Below are 26,347 nucleotides of genomic sequence, written 5' to 3'. Positions count from 1 at the left end.
TTTGCTATTACCCTTATGTGTCTACCCTTGTAGGTTAAGGCCCATTTGTCCCTAGCTGCTTTCAGAATTCTCCTTTTATCTTTGTATTTTGCCAGTTTCACTATGATATATTGGTGATCAGTTTTTGTTGATTTTGAAGGGAGTTCTTCGTGGCTTCTGGCCTTGGATGTCTGCTTCCTTCCTCAGATTAGGGAACTTCTCAGCTATAATTTGTTCAAATAAACTTTCTGCCCCCTTGTGTCTCTCTTCTTCTGGAACTTCTGTGATAGGGATATTACTACGTTTTCATTGAATCACTTAGGTCTCTAATTCTCCCCTTGTGGTCTAATAATTTCCTGTCCCTCTTTTTCTCAGCTTCATCATTTTCCATAATTTTATCTTCTACTTCACCTATTCTCCCCTCTGCTTCTTCCATCCTTGCTGTCACTGCATCTAGTTTATTTTGCATCTCATTTACAGCATTTTTTTCTTTTTTTTCTTAATTTTTTAATGTTTGTTTATTTTTGAGAGAAAGAGAGGCAGATTCTGGAATAGTGCCACCTCCTTCCCACAGTACTCAAGGGAAGGTATTGCTCTCTCCCAGAGCGCCCGCCTTTCTGCTGAGATCGCTACCGAGCCTCAGGGCTGGCTCCCCTCCCCGCAAGGCATACGAGCGTGCACATAGCTCTGGTCTGGAGAAAGTTGCACAACTCTGAAAACGCCCATCTTCACTCCTAAGCCTGTTTGCAAGGTAGAAACTGGCTCTCTCTTATTTATTTTTGAGAGAGAGAGACAGATTGTGAGTGGGGGAGGGGCAGAGAGCGAGGGAGACACAGAATTGGAAGCAGGCTCCAGGCTCTGAACTGTCAGCACAGAGCCCCACACTGGGCTCCAACTCAAGAACCGTGGGATCATGACCTGAGTCGAAGTGGGATGCTTAACTGATTGAGCCACTTGGGTGCCCCCATTTACAGCATTTCTTAATTTTTTTTTTTTTAACATTTATTCATTTTTGAGAGTGAGAGAGACAGAGCACAAGTGGGGGAGGGGCCAAGAGAAGGAGACACAGAATCCGAAGTAGGCTCCAGGCTCCAAGCTGTCAGCACAGAGCCGGATGTGGGGCCCGAACTCCTGGACCACGAGATCATGACTTGAGCCGAAGTCAGACGCTCAACTGACTGAGCCACCCAGGCGCCCCTTTACAGCATTTCTTAATTCATCGTGACTACTTCTTAGGTCTTTTATTTCTGTAGCACTTGATTCTCTGCTGTCTTCTATGCTTTTTTCAAGCCGAGCTATTAGTCTTATGGCTATTATTCTAAATTCATGTTCACATATATTGTTTATATCTGTTTTTGAGCAACTCTCTGGCTGTTACTTCTTCCTGGAATTTTTTTTTTTTGAGGAGAATTCTTTGGTTTCATCATTTTGGCTGATTTTCTGTCTTTTACATGTTTTAATACCTTGTTGTGCGTCCTGCACCTGTGAGTACTACTATATTAAAAAGGGGTCATACACTGTCCAGGGCCTGGCACTTTAGGAAGTGTTTTTGGAGTGTGTTGCATGCACTTTGTTGTTGTGTCTCTGGTTGCTTGATCTCCCTTTTCATAGAGGTGGTTTTGACCTTCCGCCAGGTGTGCTTTGATTTGTTCATTGAAGTAACCCTGGACAAAATGATAAAAGGGGTGGGGGGTTGAAGAGGCCTTATCCCATACAAAGAGAGAAATGAGAGGGGCAAGAAAAAAAGACCAGGTAGAGAATCAAAGAAAGTATAATGCTTAATTTAGAGAGAGAGAGAGGAAAATAAAGAAAAAGGAGATACGGAAAAGGTGTAAAAAGAATAGAGTAAAAATGCCTGACTAAACAAACAACCAGAACAGGGAAAGAAGAAGAAGAAAGAAATCATACATACAAATAAAAAGAATTGACCAAAAATCAGATTAGAAAATGCAAAACTGCAGGACAGTTGTCTGTCGGTGCTTTGGACCCGGTGGCTGTGCTGGTCTGGAGGAGAGGCTGTCTGCTTCTGTCAGTCTCACTCCATAGATAAGCAGTTACCAGGTATGGAGGGGCAGGGTTTGGTGTGAGCGGGTCCTGCCTCCACTGGGGTCTGCCGTCCTGTTCCCTGAAACCCCACCATGTTGGTGATGAGGAGAAAAATGACCACACCCCAGTTTCTCCTCCCCCGCCCAGATATCTCAAACCACGCTGTTCAGGCAGCCCTCCCAGAGCCGCACAGCCAGCTGGCTTGTCCTGGGCCACAGTCTTCTTTGCCTCCTAGGTGCTTGGCTGAGACTCAAACCTGATATCTTTAAGGATTCTGCTCTGCACGGGCCGGATTCTGAAATAGTGCCACTCTGCCCAGTCATCAAGGGGCCTCTGGCTGGCACCTGCAGGGTCTTTTGTCCTTGGAGGGGCAATATACCCCCTTCCTACAGTACTACTCAAGGGAAGGTACTGCTCTCTCCCAGTGCATCTCCCCTTTCCACTGAGATCACTATGGAGCCTCAGGGCTGGCATCCCTCCCTGCCATGTACACATAGCTCTGGTCCGGAGAAAGTCGCACAACTCTGAAAACTCCCATCTTCGCTCCTGAGGCTTTTGCAAGGTAGAAACTGGCTCTCTCCGGACCTTTTGTTCTCTGGTGCATGGTCTGGAGAGGTTTTTCTCTTGTCCAATTACAGCCCCACACTTCCACACCCTTTCTCTTCCTTTTGTCTCTCCACCGAAGGGGTTTCCCCCACTCTGTGACTGAGACACTTGTTTTATCTCTCCCAGTTCGCAAACACACAGCTCTGTCCTACCAAGCTGTCTCTGTACACCTGTGGATAGGTTTTCATCAGTCTGTATCCTGGATCCCTGGAATTCCAAGTGTTCTGACTGCAATACTGCTGTATTTGAGGGAGGGGGGAAATTCTGGTTTCCCTACTTCTCTGCCTTCTTGACTCCTGGCCTCTTTTTTTAAAATGTTCATTTATTTATTTTGTGCATGCGAGAGAGAGTGAGTAGGGGAGGGGCAGAGAGAGAGAGAGAGGGAGAGAGGGAATCCCAAGCAAGCTCTGTGCTGTCAGTGTAGAGTCCCTGTGGGGCTCGATCTCACAAACCATGAAATCATGACCTGCGCTGAAATCAAGAGTTGGGCATCTAACCCACTGAGCCACCCAGGGTGCCCCCACAGGCTATTTTTTTTTCTTACAACACTGGTAGTACAGAACTGACAGTGATTTCCTCGTTTTGTTCTTTATCCTGACACATGTATCTTAAAACACTTCTTTTTTGTCCTGGTATGTTCTGAAGTCCTAGTTGGCCCATATGGCTCCTTTATCTAAAATATTCCAAGTTCTCTAACTTGCAGCCTTCTCAGATTACTATGAACCATGTTACAATAGGCAAAAATCTCCCAAATTAAAACTAAATTACCTCACAGTGGGAATTCTCTGGGATTGACTTTTGCAACATTTTAGAAGGGCTTTGTGAAATTTTACTCATTAAAATTCTGTGTGGATGCAGTTTAGAATATCTCAAAAACTAAACTTTTCATATCTAAAATTTTTAATGTTTAAGATGTTTATTTAATGTGACATTGAGAACTGACTGAACTGAACTGTGTGCCTTAGTGTTCTCTGTTCTCATCTGTAAAATGGTGTTAACTGTAGTTCCTATCTCATGGAGCTGTGCGATTTAATAAATTACGACCTGTAAAGTGCTTAGATGAGTACCTAGTGCCTAGCACAGTAAATTCCAGCTATTGTCATCGTTTGAATTTGCATGTACTCACATCTTTTGAGTCCTTTAGCATGCTGGAGTTTCAGTGTCAGGTCTGTACTTGAAAGCATGTAAATAGTTCCAAGGCATCTCTCATTTTACTTCCTGCGCCTCCCACCTTCATCTCACTCCTAGCACTCTGACTGCTCTGTTTGCAGGCACTCTGTGTCCTTACAGCATGTGTTTTGTTATCCCTATTCTCTTGTTCAGTCTGAGTAAAATTATTTAAAAAAAATTTTTTTTAATGTTTATTATTAGAGAGAGCAAGCAGGGGAGAGGCAGAGAGAGATGGAGACACAGAATCGGAAGCAGGCTTCAGGCTTTGAGCTGCCAGCGCAGAGCCTGGTGCGGGGCTCGAACCCACAGACTGCGAGATCATGACCCGGGCTGAAGTCGGCCGCCCAACCGACTGAGCCAACCAGGCACCCCAGAGTAAAATTATTTTTAAGACATAGTGAACATCAGCTCTTTTCCCTACAGTTCTTGAACCTCATTCCCTAATCTTTCTGTTACTGTGTCTGGAGGTAAGTACATAGTTCTGAGAATTGCTTTTTCCCTGTGACTATCTTTCTTTTACTAGGAGAAAGTAGGGGTATAAGGAAAGGAAACCATAACATCCAAAATTGGATTAAAATATGAACTTCAGATTTGTAAATAATTTAAGTGTTACTTTCTTAGTAAAAAAAATAAATGACAAAATGTTTTTGTATTCCATCACTAATTTGGGAAAAATTAATTCTAGTACATAAAGGGGAAGAGGAGAAACTTAGAATTGTAGAAATATAAAAAGGTGAACTAACTTGATTTTAAAAACTGAGATCTAAGAACCTGAAACTTCACATGCAAAATATTTACCATAATGCCTGACACACAGTAAATGCTCAAATTAATGGTATTATTACTGTTAGTACCTGGCAACATTAATCATAGTACTAATTATCAAAATAAATGTAGCAGATATTTTAAAATAGATTTCAGATTTGTAAATGACAAACTGTAGAATTTGAAGAAGTGAAATACATAGAGGGAAGATGTAAATTCATACTTACTTTATTGAGAGTCATTTTATGTACTTATTTGAATTCTGTCATATATGTAGGAATTAGATAATCATTGTTCCCATTTTATAAGTGAGGAAACACTCATTTATGAGAAAACATTCATGAAGCAATGAGAGACTAGTCCAAGGTTATAAAGCTAGTAGGTGGTAGAACCATGATTCAGATCTAGGTAGTCTGGGAGTTTCTGGCCATAATAGGGACTGAATTTTTCTTAAGGCCTTCACTAAAAACTGACACAGAATATGGGAAACAGTGGTGTGCAGACTGGAAAGCATGTAGTACAAGGCAGTGATCCCTGAAGGAAGGAAAAAAATGAAATAATCTCTACAATTGGCCCATATTATGTCCATCAGAGTGGAAAGGCCTTAATGCATGGTGCATTGAGTAGAAGATTCAGAAGGGTTTTACTTCAGTAGTGAAGCCAAATTAGCCCCACACTAAAGGGTACTCTGGTTCTCCCTAACAAGTGTAAAAGCAAGGTCTAAAAGTATTAAACTATTTCTAAGTAACCTAAAAGCATAACACAATGAAGATTTTAAAGTATGTAAAGGAATCCAAAAGTATCTAGTACTGAAACAAACAAACAAAACCCCATAAAATTCACAATGTCTGACATCTAATAAAAAATGACTGGGCAGCCCAGATTGGTTCATAAGTTATGGGTTCCTAATAAAACATTTAAGGAAGAAATTATGTCAGGTCTCTGCAGTCTTTTACAGAAAATAAAGTCAGAGGTAATATTTCTTAACTCATTCTGAGAGGCCAGATACCTAATACCTAACCTAATACCTAAACCAACCTAATATCTAAATCAAAGACAACAAAACAAAACAAAAACTATAGACCACTGTCTCTCATGAACAAAGATTTCAAGAATCCTGAACAAAATATTAACAAATCAAATACAATACTGTATAAAAAGAATAACACACTGGGAACAAGTATGTTATTTTTTTAAATTTTTTAACGTTTATTTATTTCTGAGACAGAGAGAGGCAGAGCATGAGCAGGGGAGGGGCAGAGAGAGAGGGAGACGCAGAATCGGAAGCAGGCTCCAGGCTCAGAGCTGTCAGCACAGAGCCCGACGCGGGGCTCGAACTCACGGACCGTGAGATCATGACCTGAGCCGAAGTCGGACGCTTAACCGACTGAGCCACCCAGGCGCCCCAACAAGTAGGTTTTATGCCAGCCATGGAAACCTGGCTGAACATTACAAAATGAATTAATATAATTTGTCACATCAACAGGCCAAAAAAGAAAAATCAAATTATTGTATCAGTTGATGCAGAAAGAACATTTGACAGAATCCAGCATCCACTCATGATAAAAACTCTCAGCAAACTAGGAAGAGAGGGGAACTACCTTAACTTGTTAAAGAACATCTACAAAAACCCTATTGCTAACATCATACTTAATGATGAGAAACTTAGAGCTTTCCCACTGAGGAAACAATGAGGCAAGGATATCCTTTTACCACTCCTTTTCAGTACTGGGAGTCTTACTCAATACAGTAAGACAAGAAAAGAAAAGACTTACAAATTTGGTAGAAATAAAACTTTGCTCAATTATCTATGTAGAAAATCTGAAACAGTGAACAAAAAACTCTTGAAACTAGTAAGCAGTTACAGTGAAGTTGCAGGATAATGTACAAAAGACCATCACTTTCTGTGTAATAGGAATGATGAGGTAGAATTTGAAATGAAAAACACAGTATCACTTGTGTTAGCATCCCCCAAAGGGAAATATTTAGATACAAATCTGAAAAAAATGTAGAAGATCTATATGAAGAAAACTACAAAACTGGTGAACAAAATTAAAGAACTACATAAATGGATAGTGGATAGGAAGACACTGTCAGCATGTCTGTTCTTCCCAACCTGGTCTATAAATTCAGTGCAATCCCAGTCAAAATGTCAGCAAGTTACTTTGTTGATCTCAACAAACTGCTCTTGAAGTTTATAGAGAGAAACAAAAGACCCAAAATAGCCAACACAATATTAAAGAACAAGGTCAGAAGACTGACACTGTCTGACATCAGGATTTACTATAAAGCTGTTATAATTAAGACTGTGTCCTACTGGCAGAAGAATAGACAAATAGATCCATAGAACAGACCAGAGAGTCTAGATACAGACCCATACAGATAGAGCCATTTGGTCTTTGATAAGGAAGAAAAGGCAGAATGGAGAAAAAGTCTTTTCAACAAGTGGTACTAAAACAACTGTAAATGCACATGCAAAAAAAAAAAAAAAAAAATCTAGACACAGACCATACACCTTTCACAAAAGTAACTAAAAGTAGTTCTACTTTTAGACCTAAATATAAAACTTAAAATTATCAAACTACCAGAGGATAACATAGGGGAAAACTTAGATGACCTTAGGTTTGGTGATGACTTTTTAGATACAATACCAAAAAACATGATGTATGAAAGGAGTAATTGGGAAGTTAGACTTTATTAAAATTAAAACATCTGTGAAAGACATTGTAAGGAGATTAAGAAGAGAAGCCATTGACTGGTAGAAAATATTTGCTAAAGGAACACATGATAAAGGACTGTTATTCAGATTATACCAAGGATTAATAAAACTCCACAATAAGAAAAAAACCTAGTTTAAAAATAGGCCAAGCACTTTAATAGACCTTTCACTGGAGAAGATATACACATGCAAAATAAGTGTATGAAAAGTTGTTAAACAATGTATGTTATTAGCGAATTGCAAATTAAAATAAGATACCACAAGACACTCATGAGAATGGCCAGATCCAAAACACTGGTGATACTAATTGCTGGTGACAATGTGGAGCAAAAGGACTTGCCAGCATTACTGGTGGGAATGCAAAATGGTACAGCAACTTTAGAAGACAGTTTGACAGTTTCTTACAAAACTAAACATAATCTTACCGTGAGTTGCAGCAGCCATTCTTCTTGATATTTACTTAAAAGAATTGAGAATTTATTTCTGTACAACCACCTGTGCACAGTTGTTTCTAGCAGCTTTATTCCTACTTGCCAAAACTGCAAAGCAATGGATATGTCCTTCAGTAGGTGAATGGTTAAATGAACTGTGGTACATCCGGACGTGAACAGATATGGAGGAACCTTTATTACATATTACTAAGTGAAAGGAGCCAATCTGAAGAGGCAGCAGATACTGTAGTATTCCAAATATATGACATTAAGGAAAAGGGAAAACTATGGAGACGTTAAAAATATCATTGGTTGCCAGCGATTAGGGGAGAGGGAGGGATGAACAGGTGGAACACAGAGCATTTTTAGAACAGTGACACTATTCTGTGTGATATTAAAATGGTGGGTACATGCCAGTATACATTTGTCAGTATCCATAGAAGGTACCACACAGGAGTGAGCCCTAATGTAAACTATAAATTTTTTGGTCGTAATGTGTATTACTATATGTTTGTGAGTAGTAACAAATCTACTCCTCTGATGTGAGATGCTGATAGTGGTGGAGGCTGTGGGTATGTGGGGGTAGGGACATATGGGGACTCTCTCTGTATTTTCTGCTTAGTTTTGATGTAAACCTAAAACTGCTCTAAAATGCAAAGACCTTAATGGGTATTGAGGAGGGCACCTTTTGGGATGAGCACTGGGTGTTGTATGGAAACCAATTTGACAATAAACTTCATATATAAATAAAAAAATAAATAAATAAATAAAATGCAAAGACCTTTTTTTTTTTTTATAAAGACTTTTAAAAAAAAGTTTCAGTGTAATTAACTTACAGTGTTATATTAGTTTAAATGTACAATATAGTGATTCAGCAATTCTGTATATCACTCAGTGGTCATCATGATAAGTGTACTTTTTTTTTTTATTTTTTTATTTTTTTATTTTTTTTTTTTTCAACGTTTATTTATTTTTGGGACAGAGAGACAGAGCATGAACGGGGGAGGGTCAGAGAGAGAGGGAGACACAGAATCGGAAACAGGCTCCAGGCTCCGAGCCATCAGCCCAGAGCCCGACGCGGGGCTCGAACTCACGGACCGCGAGATCGTGACCTGGCTGAAGTCGGACGCTTAACCGACTGCGCCACCCAGGCGCCCCGATAAGTGTACTTTTAATCCCCTTTACCTATTTTACCCCCCCCCCCCCCCCCGGTAACCTCCAGTTCTCTGTAGTTAAGAGTCTATTTTTTTTTTTGTCTCTTTTCTTCTTGTTCATTTGTTTTGTTTCTTAAATTCCACATATGAGTGAAATCATATGATATTTGTCTTTCTCTGACTTATTTCACTTAGCATTGTACCCTCTGGATCCATCCATGTTGCTGCAAATGACACTATTTCCTTCTTTTTTATGACTGAGTAACACTCCATTGTGTGTGTGTGTGTGTGTATACACATGAAATCGTCTTCATTCATACATCAATGGACACTTGGGTTACTTTCATAATTTGGTTATTGTAAATAATGCTGCAATAAACATAGGGGCTCATATATCTTTTCAAATTAGTGTTTTCATATTCTTTGGGTACATATCCAGTAGTGCTGTCACTGGATCGTATGGTAATTCTGTTTTTAATTTTTTGAGGAACCACCATACTGTTTTCCACAGTGGCTGCACCGGTTTGCATTCCTGCTGACAGTGCTTGAGGGTTCCTTTTTTCTACATCCTCACCAACATTTGTGTCTTCATGTTTTTAATTTTAGCCATTCTAACGGGTGTGAGGTGGTATCTCACTGTGGTTTTGATTTGCATTCCCTAATGATGAATGATGTTGAGCATCTTTTCATGTGTCTGTTGGCTATCTGTATGTCTTCTTTGGAGAAATATCTTCTCATGTCTTCTGCTCATTTTTAATTGAATTATTTGTGGGTTTTTTGGTGTTAGGTTGTATATATACTTTATATATTTTGGATACTAACCCGTTACTGCATATGTCATTTGCAAATATCTTCTCCCATTCCATAGATTGTCTTAGTTTTTTTGTTTCCTTTGCTGTGCAGAAGCTTTTTATTTTGATGCCATCCCAATAGTTTATTTTTGCTTTTGTTTCCTTTGCCTCAGGAGACATATCTTGAAAAATGTTGCTATGGCCGATGTCAGAGAAATTACTGCCTGTCTCTCTCAAGGATTTTTTTTTTACAGTTTCAGGTCTCACATTTAGGTCTTTAATTCAGTTTGAGTTTATTATTGTGTTTGTGTAAAGAAGGTGGTCTAGTTTCCTTCTTTTGCATGTAGCTGTCCAGTTTTCCAAACACCATTTGTTAAAGAGATTGTCTTTTTCCTATTGCATATTCTTTCCTCCTTTGTTTAAGATTAATTGACCATATAATTGTGGGTTATTTCTGGGCTGTCTATTCTGTTCTATCGATCTGTGTTTTGTTGTGTGTGTGTGCCAGTACCATACTGCTTTGATGACTGCAGCTTTGTAGGATATCTTGTAATCTGGGATTGTGATCCCTTCAGTTTTGTTCTTTTTTTTCCAAGATTACTTTGGCTATTCAGGGTCTTTTGTGGTTTCATAAAATTTTTAGGATTATTTGTTCTAGCTGGGTGAAAAATGTGATTGATATTTTGATTACATTAAATCTATGGATTGCTATGGATAGTATCAACATTTTAACAACATTTGTTCTCCCAATCCATGAGCATGGAATAAAAACTTTTTAATTGACTGGACGTGCAGAGAAGCAGGAGAATTTATTTCATAATGAAGAAAAAGATCAATCAGCAGAAACAGACTTAGAAATTACAGAATTAGTAGACAAAGTCATTAAATCATACCTTCAAGAAGTTAGGGGAAACCTTGAACATAATGAGAGAAAAATGGAAGACATTTTTAAGAAAAGATTCTCTTCAAAAATACAGCTGACCCATGGACAACAACTGCACAGATCCATTTATAAGCAGATTTTCTTTTTGATAGAGTACTGTACTATAAATATATTTCTCATTATTTTCTTAACATTTTTTTCCTCTAGGTTATTTTAAGAATATAGTATATATACGTATAACTAGATACTAAATATGTATCAGTTGACTGTTCATATTATTAGGGCTTCTGGTCAACAGTAGGCTATTTATTAGCAGTTAAGTTTTAGGGGAGCCAAAAGTTATACATGAGCTTTTTACTACAATGGGGGTTGGTGCCCCACCCCTCCGCTTTGTTCAAGGGTCAACAGTCTAAGTGGAAAATAAACTGGAAGTGGATTAGACACTGCGTTAGAAAAGATAATGGCTAAATTGAAGATTTTGCAAAAGTAACTCTCTAAGATGGAATAGAGAGAAAAAGTATAGGGGAAAAAAAAAAACACTTAACACATAGTGGACAACATCAGATAATTCAAGTTTTAAAATGAGAAGGGAAGAACAGAAAAAAAATATGTATTTTTTAATATTTATTTATTTTTGAGAGAGAGACAGATCATGGGTAGGGGAGGGGCAGAGAGAGGGGGAGACACAGAATCTGAAGCAGGCTCCAGGCTCTGAGCCATCAGCACAGAGCCCAATGTGGAGCTCAAACTCATGAACAGTGAGTTCATGACCTGAGCTGAAGTCAGACACCCAACCGACTAAGACACCCAGGTGCCCCAGAAAAAAAACATTTGAAGTAATAATGGCTAAAGTTTTCAGATGTCATGCAAATTATAAATTCACAGATCCAAGACTCTCAATGAAACACATGCACAGAAAACACAAAGCTATACCAAGGATACATTGGTTCATATTACTTAATGTACTTAACTAGTGACAGACGGTAAATCTTAAAAAGAACCCAGAAAAAAAAAAACAAAACACCCAGAAGACCTCCCAAAAAGATGGAGTAAATGTACTTTTCCCTGTTCGTCTTAGTAAGTAAAACAAAAAACTTTGGACATTATACATAAAACAAACATAGGATGCTGAAAGATGGAGAAAAGGCATACAAGCTAGAGGACCTTGGGATCCAAGGGCTGACTGGTATGTTCCCTGGGTTTTCATTTTGCCTCATGTTCTAGACTTGATGCTGAAGAACCTAGCAGTTTCGCATGGACAGTCAAAAGCCCCATCAGAGGCTATTCTCTCCAGGCAAAGCACTAGAATACTGCAGTAAAAAGCAGCCCCATCCCAACCTAAACAAGCAAAGGCCAGTGGAGCACCTAGATTTCCATCTTCCCCAGGCTATAATGGAGAGACCTAATTTTCAGCCAAGATGATTACCAGAAAAGGCAAGGTAGGGACCCAGGACTTTCATCCACACTTGGCAATAACTAGGGCTTCCACCTTCCTGCCACACTGGCATTAGAGTTAACATTGGGAACCTAGATTTCCACTGCCTCAACTAGCAGTAATGAGGCGCTCCCCTCCCATCTCTGCTTGGGTCATGTCAGAAAAGACTTAGTACAAAATCAGGACTTTCACTATTGTCCAGCCCTGGAGTGTTAATGGAAGCCACATTTGACTCTGTGGTGTCAGTGGAGGCCACGTGGGGAGCAATAAGTCATTCCTATCCCTGCCATCTAGGTTGCTATCCATGCACCTAGTAGGAGCTGGAACTCCTACTTCTACCCAGCATGGGTGTCATGAGGAGCTTCTCCCCACCCTTGGGTATCATAAAACTAACGTGGGGAATGTGGACTATTACATGCACTTGGTAGTAATGAGAGGTAATAATCCTTTCTCTGCCAGAGCCATGTTCTAAAAAGCCAGCTAAAATAAATAAGATCCAGAGTCTCCTAATACAATACCCCCAAAATCTAAATTTCAGTAGAAAATCACTTGTCATACGGAGAACCTGGAAGATCTCAAACTACATTAAAAAAGACAATAGATGTTAACATTGAGATGATAGAGATATTATTAGAATTGCCTGACAAAGATTTTAAAGCAGCCATGGTAGAAATGTTTTACTATATAATTATAAAGTTGAAACAAATGGAAAAAATAGAGTCTTAACAAGGAAACAGAAAATGTAAAGAACCAAATAAAAATTTTAGAACTGAAAAATATGACTATCAATCCCTCCCCCCCCAAACAAAACAAAATACAAACCCTCAGTTGTTGGGCTTAACAGCAGAATGGAGGGGATAGAGGAAAGAATCTGTGAACTTGATGATAGAACATTAGAAATTACCCAGTCTGAACAAGCTACAGAAAGTGTATTAAATAACACAGAGAGCCATAAGTTCCTATGGACTATAAGAAAAGATCTAAGATTTTTGTCCTTGAAAAGACAGAGGGCATTGTTGAAAAAGTACTTGGAGAAATAAAGGCTGAAAACTCTCCAAATATGCTAGACACATACAGAATCAAGAAGCTGAGTGAGTATCAAACAGGATAAAACAAAAATAATCTACACTAAGAGACGTTATAGTCAAACTTATAAAAACTACAGGGAAGAGAATCTTATGAGCAGTAAGAGAAATGATACCTTACTTAAAGGGGGAAAACTATACCAAGACATTTCTCATCAGAAACCATAGAGGCCAAAAGGAAGTGCCACAACATTATCACGTGCAGAAGGGAAAGAAGTAACAACTCATAATTATCCAGCAAAAAATGTCCTTCAGGAATGAAGAATAAATCAAGACATTCATAGAATAAGGAAAACTAAGACAACCTGTTGCCAGTAGTTCTATCCAAAAGAATGCCTATGGGAAATTCTCTAAACAGAAAGAAAGCAGTAAAAGAATTAGCCTCAAAACATCAAGAAGGCTAAAAGAACACAGTAATCAAAACTATGAGTATATACAATAATTGTTCCTTTCTTGAATGAGTTTTCTAAATTTTGTTTGATGGTTAAAGCAAATGTTATAGTACTGTTTGATGTGGTTTTAAATGTATATACTGGAAATTAAGACAATTATAAACAAGGGCAAAGGACATAAAGAGAAGTAAAATTTCTAACTATAACTTCAGCTGGTAAAATGAAACCAGTAGGCTATGATAAGGTATATCTAAGTAATTCCCAGAGCAACAACCAAGAAAGCTATACTAAGAGATATGCTCAGAAAATTATAGATAAATCAAGTGGAATCCTAAAAAAATGTTCAAGGAACCCACAGGAAGGCAGGAAAAAGGAAACAAACTTAGAACAAGAAATAGGAAAAAAAAAAAACTGAAGCCATAAAATATTTATAGTCACAATAAAGGTAAATGGTGTACATATAAAAATTAAAAGAGATTGATGGAGTTGATGTTAAAAATGAAAGACCGAACTATATGCTGTCTATAGGAAACCTGAAAAATAACAATATAGGTAGTTAGTAATTAAAAGGATGGAAAATTATATGTCTCATAATAAAAGAAACATAAGTGGTTGTATTAATATCAGATAAAGTAGACTTCAGAGCAAAGAAAAGTATCTGAGGTGGAAGATTATATAATGATAGAAAATGTCAGTCTGTCATGAAGATGGGAATACTAAATGTGTATGAACCAAACAGAGCTGCAAAATACAGTAAGCAGAAACTAGTAGAACTAAAAAAAAAAAAAGCTGAATCCATAATTATCATTGGAGATTTGGCACCCTTGTTTCAACAATTGATAAAAAAAATTTGAATCAGTAAGGATGTAGAACTCAACAACACCATTAACCAACAGAATCCAATCAACATTTATAGAACACTCTACCCAACAAGAGCACCTAAACATGTTTTTCTTCAAGTGGCTATTAAGGGTATACCCAAACAGGCTATATCTTGGGCCATAAAATAAACCTCAACAAATTTATAAAAATTGAGATTATACAAAATGAATTCTCTAACCATAATAGAATCAAGCTAGAAATCAATATCAGAAAGATAGTAGGGAAATCCTCAGTTGGAAATGAAATGATACCCTTCAAATAATTCATAAGTCAAAGAGGAAATTTCAATGAAAACATATTAATAAAAAATAATTTTAAGAAATACATTAGCCTGAATGAAAATGTGGATACAGCTAAAGTATTGCTGAGAAAAAATGTATAGTGCTAAATGCATTCATTAGAAAACAGGAGAAAAATATCAAATCAGTAATCTAAGCTCCCACCTTAAGAACCTAGAAAAAGATCAACATACACCCAAAATAAGTAGAGGGAAGAAATAAGAAAGATAAGAGCAGAAATTGAAAACAGAAGAACAGTAGAGAAAATCAGTGTAGCAAAGAGCTGTTTCTTTGAAAAGATTAATAAAATTGACAAACCTCTAGCAAGACTGCCAAAAAAAAGAGGGAAGGTACAGATTATCTATATCAGGAATGAAACTGAGACTATCACTACAGGTCTTGCACACATCAAAAGGTTAATAAGGTAATCTGGTGAACGGCTCTACCCAAACAAATTTGACAAACATGGATAAAATGGCTCAAAAGGCAGATACTACTGTAACTTACCCCATATGAAATAATTTGAATAGCCATATAACTATTAAGGAAACTTAATTCATATTAAAAACTCACCAAAAGAATGGTTTCCTTGGAGAATTCTACACAGTGTTTAAAGAAGAATGAAAACCAGTTCTATACATGTCTTACAGAAAATAAAAGAGGAGGGATGTTACCAGTTGGGGAAACGGTAAAGGGTACACAGAAACTCTGAGTTATTATTATATTTTTAATATTTATTTATTTATTTATTTTGAGACAGAGAGAGTGCACACGAGTGAACACAGGCGTGAGCAGGGGAGGGGCAAAGAGAGAATCCCAAGCAGGATCTGTCTGCGCTGTCAGCACAGAGCCCAGTGTGGGGCTCAATCTCAAAAACCATGAGATCATGACCTGAGCCGAAATCAATAGTTGGACAGTTAACCAAATGAGCTACCCAGGTGCCCCATGAATTATTTTTTACAATTGCATGTGAACCTACCATCATCTAAAAATAAAATTAAAAAAAAAATGTAAACAGGAAAAAGTTATAAAAGTAAGAATGACAACAGACTTCCTTTTGGAAATAATATAAGTCCAAAGACGGTAGAGAAATATCTTTAAAATACTAAACAAACAAACAAACTTAGGCTGTTTGATTCCAGAACCTGTATTCTTAACCATTACTCTATGCTGCATCATAAAGATCATAAAAACAGAGATGGAGGGAACAATTAGATAGACTCCTTTTTCCTTTTTCGGAGAGGAAACTCCTGGTGAGTTAGAGTGGTACGACCATCCTTTGAAAAGAAGATAAACAACAACTGTTCCTAGTCCCAGATCTGTTTCTTGTTTCTGTTGTTTCCTTTACTTCAACAATTTTTTAAAAGTAAAATTGGTTAATACGTCATGTTTCCTGTCAGGTAAGCTTATATTCTAGAAGAGAATAAAGTAAATGTAGGGTAACAATACGGGCAAATTTGGATAAATGTCATAAAAGAGAAATTCAAACAAAGCCTTTGGGAAATTTAGAGAAAGGATTGAGAGTACAACAGATTAAGGCTATCAAGAAAGATTGAGTGTGAATCTGACTGAGAGTGGAGGAAAAGGGAAAAGCTGAGGATATGTCTAAGATCTATGTTCTGATGACTAGGGCAAGGGCAGTATCATAGCAGTGATTAAATATAAGCTCTTTGGTGGCACAGTTTTGTGATTATTTGCTTGTCTGCTAGGTTTGTAATGTATCCTTACTACCTAGAACAGCCCTGAGTACATAGTAAATGCGCAATAAATATTTGTTACATGAATGAATAAACGAATAGAGAAATTAGAAGGCAATGATCACCAGATTTCGTAGGGATGATTTGATAGTGAGCTCTAGTTTGGGAGTTACAATTGTGGGATCTAATTGGGACTATGCTATTAGCCAGCTTCATCCATAGTTTGAACTATCACTTCAGCTATCACGCACATGACTTTCAAAACTATTGGAGAGAGCAATAATATAGGAAACATGCTGGTCAAGAACATTAGCTGTCTGACCTTGCATGTAAAATGAAGATGACAAGAGAAGTTACTGTTACTAAATGCAATTTTATGTCTAGTGCACTTAGCTTGGCACTTGGTCAAATACTGAGTAAAGGGCACCATTGTTTGAACTTGAGTTCCACTTGGACTTTGACCTAGATGAGCCAGCCACCACACCTCTGGTATAGCACATTAAAACTAAAACTGTATTTGAATTACCTCATGCAAAAAGCTAAATGGTATTTCAAAGATGGCCAGCTTAATACCTTCATTTTACTTGGTGCCAAAGTGAAAAAGTAACTTGCACAAAGTCACACAGAGAATATGGAGGGAAAAAGGTAGTCAGGACCAAACTTGTGGGGGGTAGTGTTTATATGTAAAGGGTGGGAGGAAAAATAGGAAAGAGACACTAAATTAGTTAGGCTTGAGGCTGAATTTTATAGCTGCCTTCTATGATGAATTTTATTTTCTGGGAAAAAAAAATGGTGTTTTCCTGCTAGATAGCTCTACCTGTATTTCCCATTGACATCTTTAATTCAATGTGTCTGAAGCCAAATTGGAATCACTGCATGTTAAAACTGAAAATGATTTTTGAGGGTCTTCAGTCTATACTCTCATTTTAGAGATGAGGAAAACAGATTCTGCTCTGTGGTGGAGCTCTCACACTTCTTAGATTCATTAGTAGCAAAGTGAGCCATCATTCATCTCTTGGGTCACTTTCGCCCATGTTGCAGAGTGTTACTTTAAGTCCTTTTGGGTTAGAGTGAGACTTCTAGGCTCATCCTGGCTACAGACAACCTCTAGTATTGTTAAGAGCAGTCGTTTTTTTTTTTTTGTTTTTTTTTTCTTTAAACAGCTGGCTCCTTTCAGTTGAATCACATGAAGAAACCCCATATATAAAAAGAGACTAAAAAAGAGGAGTTGCTCTGGCTAACAAAGATTTGGTGGTGATGGTGGTTGGGGAGATCAGGGAAGAGAAAGAATGAGTTTTACCCTGATAACTTGGCCCCTGATTCCTGGAGGTGAGGGGCCTCTGAAGTGCCTCTGAGGTTAGGAAGCAGTGTGAAACTCCGTGATTTGGAGGCCTGGGGGGTCCGGCAGTGAGGGTTGGTATGAATGAGAAGACCACTTGTGTTTCTGTTCATCCTGTTTTCCCATGACTTTTCCACATACCCTGGAGTAATAATTTTTAGGTCTTTCTTGAATCTAATAATTAAGAACTAGGCCATCAGTGCAACTAGGGCCTAAATAAACTCTCAGCTATCATTTTAAAACTCTCATCAGTCACATTTGTAGGTATTTACACAGACAAGCAGCTTTTTTGTGAATTAAGTGGCCTTGAAATAGATAATTTTATTAGTATAGACAAAGCTCAAGTATTGTCACGCGAGGAAAAGCTTAGTGGCAATCAGCATATTGATCTTGCATAAACCCTTTATAATGTTCTGATGAATTGTAAAATACTTGACATATTTTTAATTACTTTTATACTATTATTTATAATTTTGAATTTTAGCAACTGATGAAGCCCTGTGCTTAGAAGACACCATGGGGAGATAGAGGGAAAATAGGACAAGGTCCTTGCCCTCACATTTGAGTCATGCTGAGTACAGAATGAAGAATGTGACATTTTAGGTTTTTATCCTTTGTACTTGCTTTCACCACCTCAACTTCCATATTGTGTAATTTTTAATTTTAATTTACTGATGTGTAAAGCATATTCATGACTGAAAATTCACTAATTTAAGATTCTGTGCTTTCTTTCAAATTATTACTAGATTGCAGGACTGGAGAAAGATAAAGAAGAACTACATAATCAACTGCTTAGTGTTGATCCCACAAGAGACAGCAAACGAATGGAACAACTCGTTCGAGAAAAAGTCCATTTATGTCAGAAAATAAAAGGCTTAGAGGCTGAGGTATCCGAATTAAGGGCTGAAAAAGAAAATTCTGGTGCTCAGGTAGAAAATGTCCAAAGAATTCAGGTACGGCAGTTGGCTGAGACACAGGCTACCGTCAGATCCCTGGAGGTAAGATTTTAATTGCTTCCCGGTAGAGTATGGCATACTTTTTTGAAAGTGCAATCGACAAGCCTTTGATTTTTAGAGCACAAATGTATGCTTACCAATCTAATGCTGATGCATTTGTAGAGTCCCAAGAGTATAGATTCTTTTTGTAAAGAAGAAAGCTATTGATTCATAAGCAATAGCTATGCTACTACATTTACAAAGGGATTATTTATTCTTTGGGAGCCAAAATACCTAGCCAAAATGATTTACCCCTTGAAATGCCAAAGAGTAGAATATGCAAAATTTTCAAAATTTGAGTTTCTGAGGATTAAAGTCATCTTCAACCAGAAGGAACAATTTATTCCTGGATAGTTATTTCCTTACATGGGATTCAAGGTATTAAAATCAAAAGACCTGTTTAAATAAAAATACCATACTTTTATATCTTATGACAGCTTCTTGCCAGAGTAATACAATTCAACTTGGTACTAATGCATATAAGTCTTTAGTGAACTATTTTCCTGAGTTTGTTAGAGAAATATAAGAGCTGGCAGAGCTAGGCTGGTACTCCTAGAGGTATTCTTCTATGAAAATTCTTGGTTTCCATTGTTGGAGAGGAAAACTTTCTTTATACTCTTAGGTTCAGTGATTGGGGATTGTGAATTAAACTGACAATAGATTAACAAGAGAAAAGATGGATATTTATGTAAGTAAACAGGAGTTCACAGAAAAAATGTGGCTCAAAGTGCTAGAATTTGGGGCTTGCGTGTCATCCTTTTAAAAAATATTTATTTTGGGGGTGCCTGGGTGGCTCAGTCGGTTAAGCATCCGACTTCGGCTCAGGTCATGATCTCACGGTTCGTGGGTTCGAGCCCTGCGTCGGGCTCTGTGCTGACAGCTCAGAGCCTGGAGCCTGCTTCTGATTCTGTCTCTCTCTGTCTCTGCCTCTCCCTTACTCACGTTCTGTCTCTGCCTCTCAAAAATAAATAAATGTAAAAAAAAATTTTTTTTTAAATAAATAAAAATAAAAAATATTTTTTTTTTTCAACGTTTATTTATTTTTGGGACAGAGACAGAGCATGAACGGGGGAGGGGCAGAGAGAGAGGGAGACACAGAATCGGAAACAGGCTCCAGGCTCTGAGCCATCAGCCCAGAGCCCGACGCGGGGCTCGAACTCACGGACCGCGAGATCGTGACCTGGCTGAAGTCGGACGCTTAACCGACTGCGCCACCCAGGCGCCCCAAAAATATTTATTTTTGAGAGAGAGAGAGTGCAGGGAAGGGACAGAGAGAGAGGGAAACAGGATCTGAAACAGGCTCTGCACTGAGAGCCTGATGCAGGGCTTGAATTCCTGAACCAAACTGTGAGGTCATGATCTGAGCTGAAGTCAAAGGCTTAACTGACCCAGCCACCCAGGTGACCCTGCATACCATCTTAATAGGGAAACGAGACGGGGAGAAAAGGCACTTAGGGGAACACAAATGACTTTTAGGAAAGATAAACAGGCCCTTAGGAAAATAGATGGGAGATATGACAGTTTTGTGACAGTGTCTGTATAGGTGATTTTTTATCCTTCTCCCTAAATAGGAGTCAGTCTTCACTGGCTATAAAACCCAGACAAGGGGATTTATAATTCTTTTTGGTGGCTCTTGTTTTTGGTAGCAGAGAGGAGTTTGGGGGAAAAACCTTTTCCTGTGTCTACTGATTATCAAATGCCTTCAGCTCAAAATAATTTTTATGCCACAGTGACATATTCTGGATCCCTTAACCACCTTGTTTAGGTATGCTTACTTTTCCTGGTTTTTAGTGTCTAACATATAGCAAATATACTAGTTTTGAGCAATCAAAAACTAGTTTTGATTTATTTTGAGCAATCCAAAGTGTGTGTGTGTGTGTGTGTTTAGAATAGTTGTGAAATGATTAGAATTGTAGGGAATTAGTGGGCATCTAGCAAAATAGTGATTTTTTTTTCAGCCAAAAAACTGGGTACAGCCAAAATATTGATACGTTTTGAAGAATAGAAGTCATCTTTTTATTTTTTGATGAAGCTTCTGACAGTATTTATTGGTTTCCTGAACTAAAATTGTATCATTGGACCTTAGACATGAGGCAGTTCAGAATGAGACTTTTATGTTGCTACCTTTCCAGTATTAATGTATTTATAGTGACTGAGTAAGTGGATGATTGCAATTGAATACAGTGTTTGATCTCAATGCAGAGCTTTTTATTGAGGTCATTTGGAGTGCTGATTTTCAGGACAAGTTCAATGATTACAAAAGATGGGAGGTTCATTTGTGACACTTTCAAAGAGTTAATTTTATCATTTGTCAGATGAAATGAGAATAAGCACATGAGAAGAAGCATTTTTTCTTCTTTGATTTTTTTTTTTTTTTGGCTATCATTGTGCCTGCCCAAAGACTATCATTTTATATTTGAGGAAAATAGTTTTTTCTGAATTACTTGTTGAATATGCTCTTTAAAATTTTTATTTTTAATGTTTATTTATTTTTGAGAGAGAGGGCGAGCAGGAAAGGGGCAGAGAGAGAGAGACACAGGATCTGAAGCAGGTTCCAGGTTCTGAGCTGTCAGCACAGAGCCCAACATGGGGCTTGAACCCACAAACCGTGAGATCATGACCTGAGCCGAAGTCGGACGCTTAACTGACTGAGCCACCCAGGTGCCCCTGAATATATGCTTATCGTATTTAAGATATATAGGAAATGAGATCTTATAAAACCGTGAAGCTTATTTTTTAAATGTCAAACATTTTAACTATTTTGAGTGGAAATATTTTTAAAAAGCATTTAGTTTTCATTTTCAAGTTAAAGAGTACTATGACTGTTACCAACCAGAAATTTTCTTGAAAATTTACAGACTTAAGAATCTTTATTATGTGATGGGATCAAGAGCTATTGAGCTCTTTGTTCATACTTCCAGAGGCTCCAGATTGAGAATTTTGAATTCTTAAATCTCTCTTTTTTTAATCTCCCTTGATTTTCAGATTTTTTGCTCTCACCTACTACTGCCAATGAGCCCTTTCTTCTACTTTCTAATATACTTTTATATTTCTGAGATGCATTGAAACCCCCAAAAATGTTTGTTCGAATTATGTCAGCAAAAAGAGTAAATAGGTGTCAAGTGAGTACACAGAGGTACACTCTCATGAGAGAAGTTTATGAGTTGTATTTTGGTGGTGGCTGTTGATAATGTCATTTGTGTAGATACTCTTGTTACATATTTCCTGGAGCAAGTATCATTCATTTTAATTCTACCAGTTACTTTGAGGAAACTCTTGTTGTTTTGGTGCATGTTAGTATTGATGAGGTTTTGAGTAGTTGGGGCAAGTATGATTACACATATATTTAAAATAGTGCTTATTTTTATATAATTCCAACATTTATGAATAAATTAAAAAACTTTTTTTTAATTAAAGGCTGAAAAACAGTCAGCTAAACTACAGGCTGAACGCTTGGAAAAAGAGCTACAATCAATCAATGAACAAAATACTGTTTTAATTAGTAAATTGCATAAAGCTGAACGGGAAATAAATACATTGACCAGTAAAGTAAGTCATCTTATGTTTGTACTTCATTCTTTAGAATGCTTGATACTGCATAATGGCAAAGAAATTTTGTATTTTAATACTTTACTTCTCTGTATCGAGATCTCTTTTTATTTTTCATGCTACCTTCCAGTACATTCAGAATGTGATCAATTTTTACCACCTCTTCTGTGACCACTCTTGTCTAAGCCATGATTTCTTGAGGTTCGATTTTTATAATAGCCCCCTAACTCTCTGCCCAGTCAGAGCTCTGCGTAATCTGGCCTCTGCAGTCTTTCCACGGCCTCACAGTCCATTTTCCCTCCTGTTCACTTTGCTCCGGTCTCACTGGCCTTCTTTTCACTCTTACTGACTTCTGTGTTAGGGCTTTGGCACTTGCCTGCCAGACGTAGTCTTCCCTCACGTCCTCATAGATTGCTTTCTCACGGCACGTTATCAGAGAAGCCTGCCTTCTCCTCACTTTGTAAAATACCATCTTGCCTCTTCCTGCCTCACTGTCTTCCTTATCTGCTTTATTTTTCTTCGTAGCTCCTAACACCATTTGATATATATTTATATTTGTTTATTTTTTGTCTCTCGTGTCCTTTCCCACCCCCTTTTCTTTCGACCAAATATCAGCTTTAAGAGTAGGGACATTGCTTTTGTTATTCCTTGTATCTCCAGCTCCTGGAACAGTGCTGGCACACAAAGTCACTCAATATTTGTTAAGTGAGTAAATTAATAACAGCAGCATGGTCTGCATTTATGTTATTTAAAAAAGTTTTTTTTTAATGTTGATTTTTTTGTGTGTGAGAGAGAGAGCGTGTGCACGTATGCACGTGCGAGCAGGGGAGGGGCAGAGAGAGAGGGAGACACAGAATCTGAAGCAGGTTCCAGGCTCTGAGCTGTCAGCCCAGAGCCCAACTTGGAACTTGAACTCACGTGCCCAACGGTAAAGCTGAAGCGCTCAACTGGCCGAACCACCCAGGTGCCCCTGCATTTATGTTATTTTTAAAAGAATATATATAATGGTTTGCACATCTTTTATATACTAAGTTTTCTCAGGAACTTAGTTTTTTCTCCCTCACATGCAGTATATATGAGGAATCTGGTAACCAGAAATAGGATAGCAGTGATAAAAGTATCTTGTAGAAAACTGTGGTGAATAACAGCATCAGCTCTGGAGTCAGACAGACTAGATTCAGCTTTCATTTCTTTTCCTTACTAACTGTGTGACCTTGAGCCAATTTACTTTCTCTCTGAAAATTTTAGTGTTTTTCTTTATAAAGCAAGGCTGATATCTACCTTAGAAAGTATGGCAAAGATTAAATGCAATATTATGCATAAAGCACTTAGCAAAATGTCTAATAGATAATCACCGCAAATATTAGCTATTATTAATGGCAGTACTTAGGGGTATTTTAAAATCTAGGAAATAAGTCTGGTTTCTGAATCCATGCAATCAAGTATTTTCCATCAGAGCAGAGTTCAGGTAAAATTACCTTGAAAAACAAAATGGCTCCCAGACCAGAAGGAATTTACTGTAGCCTCTAATAGAAATGAGTTTATCTAAAGAAGTAATGTATTCATCATAAATTCCTTGGCCAAGGAATTACTTAAGAAGACTTAGGCACTGTTTATGACAGAGGGAAGATTGAATTTTAGTGAGTAGGATGTAAGGATTCTAGTCTCATTGAAGAGATAATTCTTACTGTGGAAAGGAATATACCCATCTGTTGTAATTAGTAAGCGTGAAAATAGCAATTCATTTCATTCCATTTGTTCTGATTGTATGATCACCAAACAACTTTCTGTTATTTGACTTCCAATGTAATTTTGTCTACAGGGAGAAAATGCCCGCTGGTCCTTTAGACTTAGAGTGTTCTAATATCCATTATAATTTTTTTCTCACAGTTACTGTAACTGACATTCCGATTTTATAGATCAGTCTTTATAAACTTTATTAATGTGAATCTAACCTTGAGAGTGGTCGTTTCTGTGCCTGAAAGTCCATAAACCATAATACTAGATGTATTAGATGCCTCCCTTGGGAGATAGTCTACCCAGTTTTTTCCATGGCAAACACATACTCTTTCATGTTTGCAGATTGTATATCTAGTGACATTTAAAATTTTTGTTTGAATTTTTATACTTTACAGTTTACAAAGTGGTTTTGTAGCCGGTGTGTCATTTAATTCGTTACACATGGCTGATGGTAGACAGAAGAAGTGAAAATTAAGCAAGAGGATTTTTAATTGTTGAAATACTTTGATTCAAGTGTAGTCTTCTAGTCTAGCCAAAATTGGTCATTTTGGAGGAGGTACTGAAGTGCAGTGGAAAAGTCTGTGGGCTCTGAATCCGATAAATCTATCTTTTGATCCTGGCTCATTTATCTCATTCATCACCTATGTAAACTTCTGATTTGCTTAACTTTTAAGTGGAAACAATGCCTGCCTCTTACAGGATTTTTCTAAGATTAATGATAGTATTGAATGAAGTAAATAAGTAGCTTGTGATGAAAGTAATGGCAGTGATTTTACACCAATGATGTCCTTAAATAAGAAAATGATAGAACACAGAACTGTGAACCCATTGACTAGTTTCCTTCCTCACTGTATCAATAACTGTGTGTGAAACTTTAGGCAAGTTTCCTCATACATGAAACGAAACATTGTTGTAGGACATCCCTAGGAACTCTTTCAGCTTCCTAAAGTTGTGTAAGCCCTACTGGAAAATAAATTAATAATACAATTGCTTCCTGATTAACCTAAATAGATTATTTATACATTCAGATGTGTACATATTGAGAGATATACATTGACTTTCTACAATGATAGAGTATACAAAGAAATAGATGCAAAACACAAGTAAATTTAGGAAGTTCTCTCATGCCTTTCTTCCAATTCTAGTATTGCTAAGAGTTGCCTTTTTAAAGGCATACTTGCATTTTTTGCATATAAATGGCATATTAAAAACCACCCTTCAGCTTTAGACAAACCAAATTTTCACTTAGAATCATGCATGTAAAAAGATTTCATTGGAAGGATAAATTTTAGAATGATATTTCAAACACGATTGTCACAGTTTTCTTTGCAACTTGAAATTTTCATCAATATTTTGCAACTCTAGCAAATGGTTGTTTGCAATGCAAAGGAGCACCTGGGGTGTATTTGTCTAAGTTATTCAAATTTGTAAATGTTAGGGTTTTGAACAGAATTATGTCCGTATGACTATCAGTGTCTTGGATTAAAAAGTATTACCAAAGATGGCCTGCAAATGGTGACCTTAAAGATATTTCACATTCAATGAGATAAATTGTGGTTACCTCAGGAAGTATTTGATCTTTAGAATGCCAGTAACATAAATACAGTTTTAAGGAAATCATCACACACATTTATCCTTATTAGCTACGTTAATGAGGTCACACCATCTCAGACGTCTGAAAAATATCAGAATTTAAGTACACACATCTTTTTGGAATTTGCATCAGGAGCTTCTTGAGTAATACATTTTTTACAACTATATTTTTCTTGCTTACATATATTATTTTCTTCCATGTCTTTGTGTATATGTGTATGTGTAATTTAACAGATTCTGAATCCCTGTAAAACTATTGCCACTGTTTATATTTCTTAAAGTTTACTGGGTAGTACTTTCTGAATTCTTGGCTCCTGTTGTGTCAAAAGCATTAAATAAATTGGCATCATGAAGGCTAGCATGGAAAACATATTATGAAAAATAAAAGGAAAAACAGGGTACCTTAGCCCAAGGGAGCTTTAGAAGACTCTGCATCTCTTGAAATTATATGTAACATTTTAACATTGCACACTTTGTTTAGGAAAAGATCTGTAGTTTTCCTGGGCTTTTGAGACCTGATCACAAAGAAGGTGAAGAACCAGAGATTTAGAGTCAGAAAGAAAAGTTTATTATGACTAGTTGGGATCTGGTTCAGATTACTTACAGAATGTGCTGCTGTCATAGCTATGTAATAAATATTGATATAAGTTTCTCATTTTTAATAAATAAAATAATTCCTTTTAATATATTTTCAGGAAGTTAATACTTACTACTAGTATAAGTGCATTCATTACGTTAGGATCATAGAAATGTGGCACTAAAGGAAAGCTTAAACTCATATAGGTCCATAGATGAATAAATGTGAATGCGAGATGACA

The 26,347-nt window shown here is 37.3% G+C and overlaps 1 protein-coding gene across 1 annotated transcript in view; it reads left to right on the top strand.

Moving 5' to 3' along the window:
- The window catches only part of CEP83 (centrosomal protein 83), a 124,266-nt gene that overhangs the window by 56,417 nt on the left and 41,502 nt on the right, over nucleotides 1–26,347 (top strand). Inside the window, exons 6-7 of the mRNA XM_047065966.1 lie at nucleotides 18,399–18,650; nucleotides 22,065–22,196. Of these exons, the coding sequence (XP_046921922.1) occupies nucleotides 18,399–18,650; nucleotides 22,065–22,196 (384 nt within the window). The remainder of the gene's footprint in view (nucleotides 1–18,398; nucleotides 18,651–22,064; nucleotides 22,197–26,347) is intronic.

The sequence above is a fragment of the Lynx rufus genome, unplaced genomic scaffold (assembly GCF_022079265.1).
Source record: "Lynx rufus isolate CCGP_SWC_20201006 ecotype Redwood Valley unplaced genomic scaffold, mLynRuf1.p SCAF_7, whole genome shotgun sequence".
Classification (NCBI taxonomy): Eukaryota; Metazoa; Chordata; class Mammalia; order Carnivora; family Felidae; genus Lynx; species Lynx rufus.
Note: the sequence above shows the minus strand (reverse complement) of the source record. Positions and strands in the feature narration are given on the sequence as shown.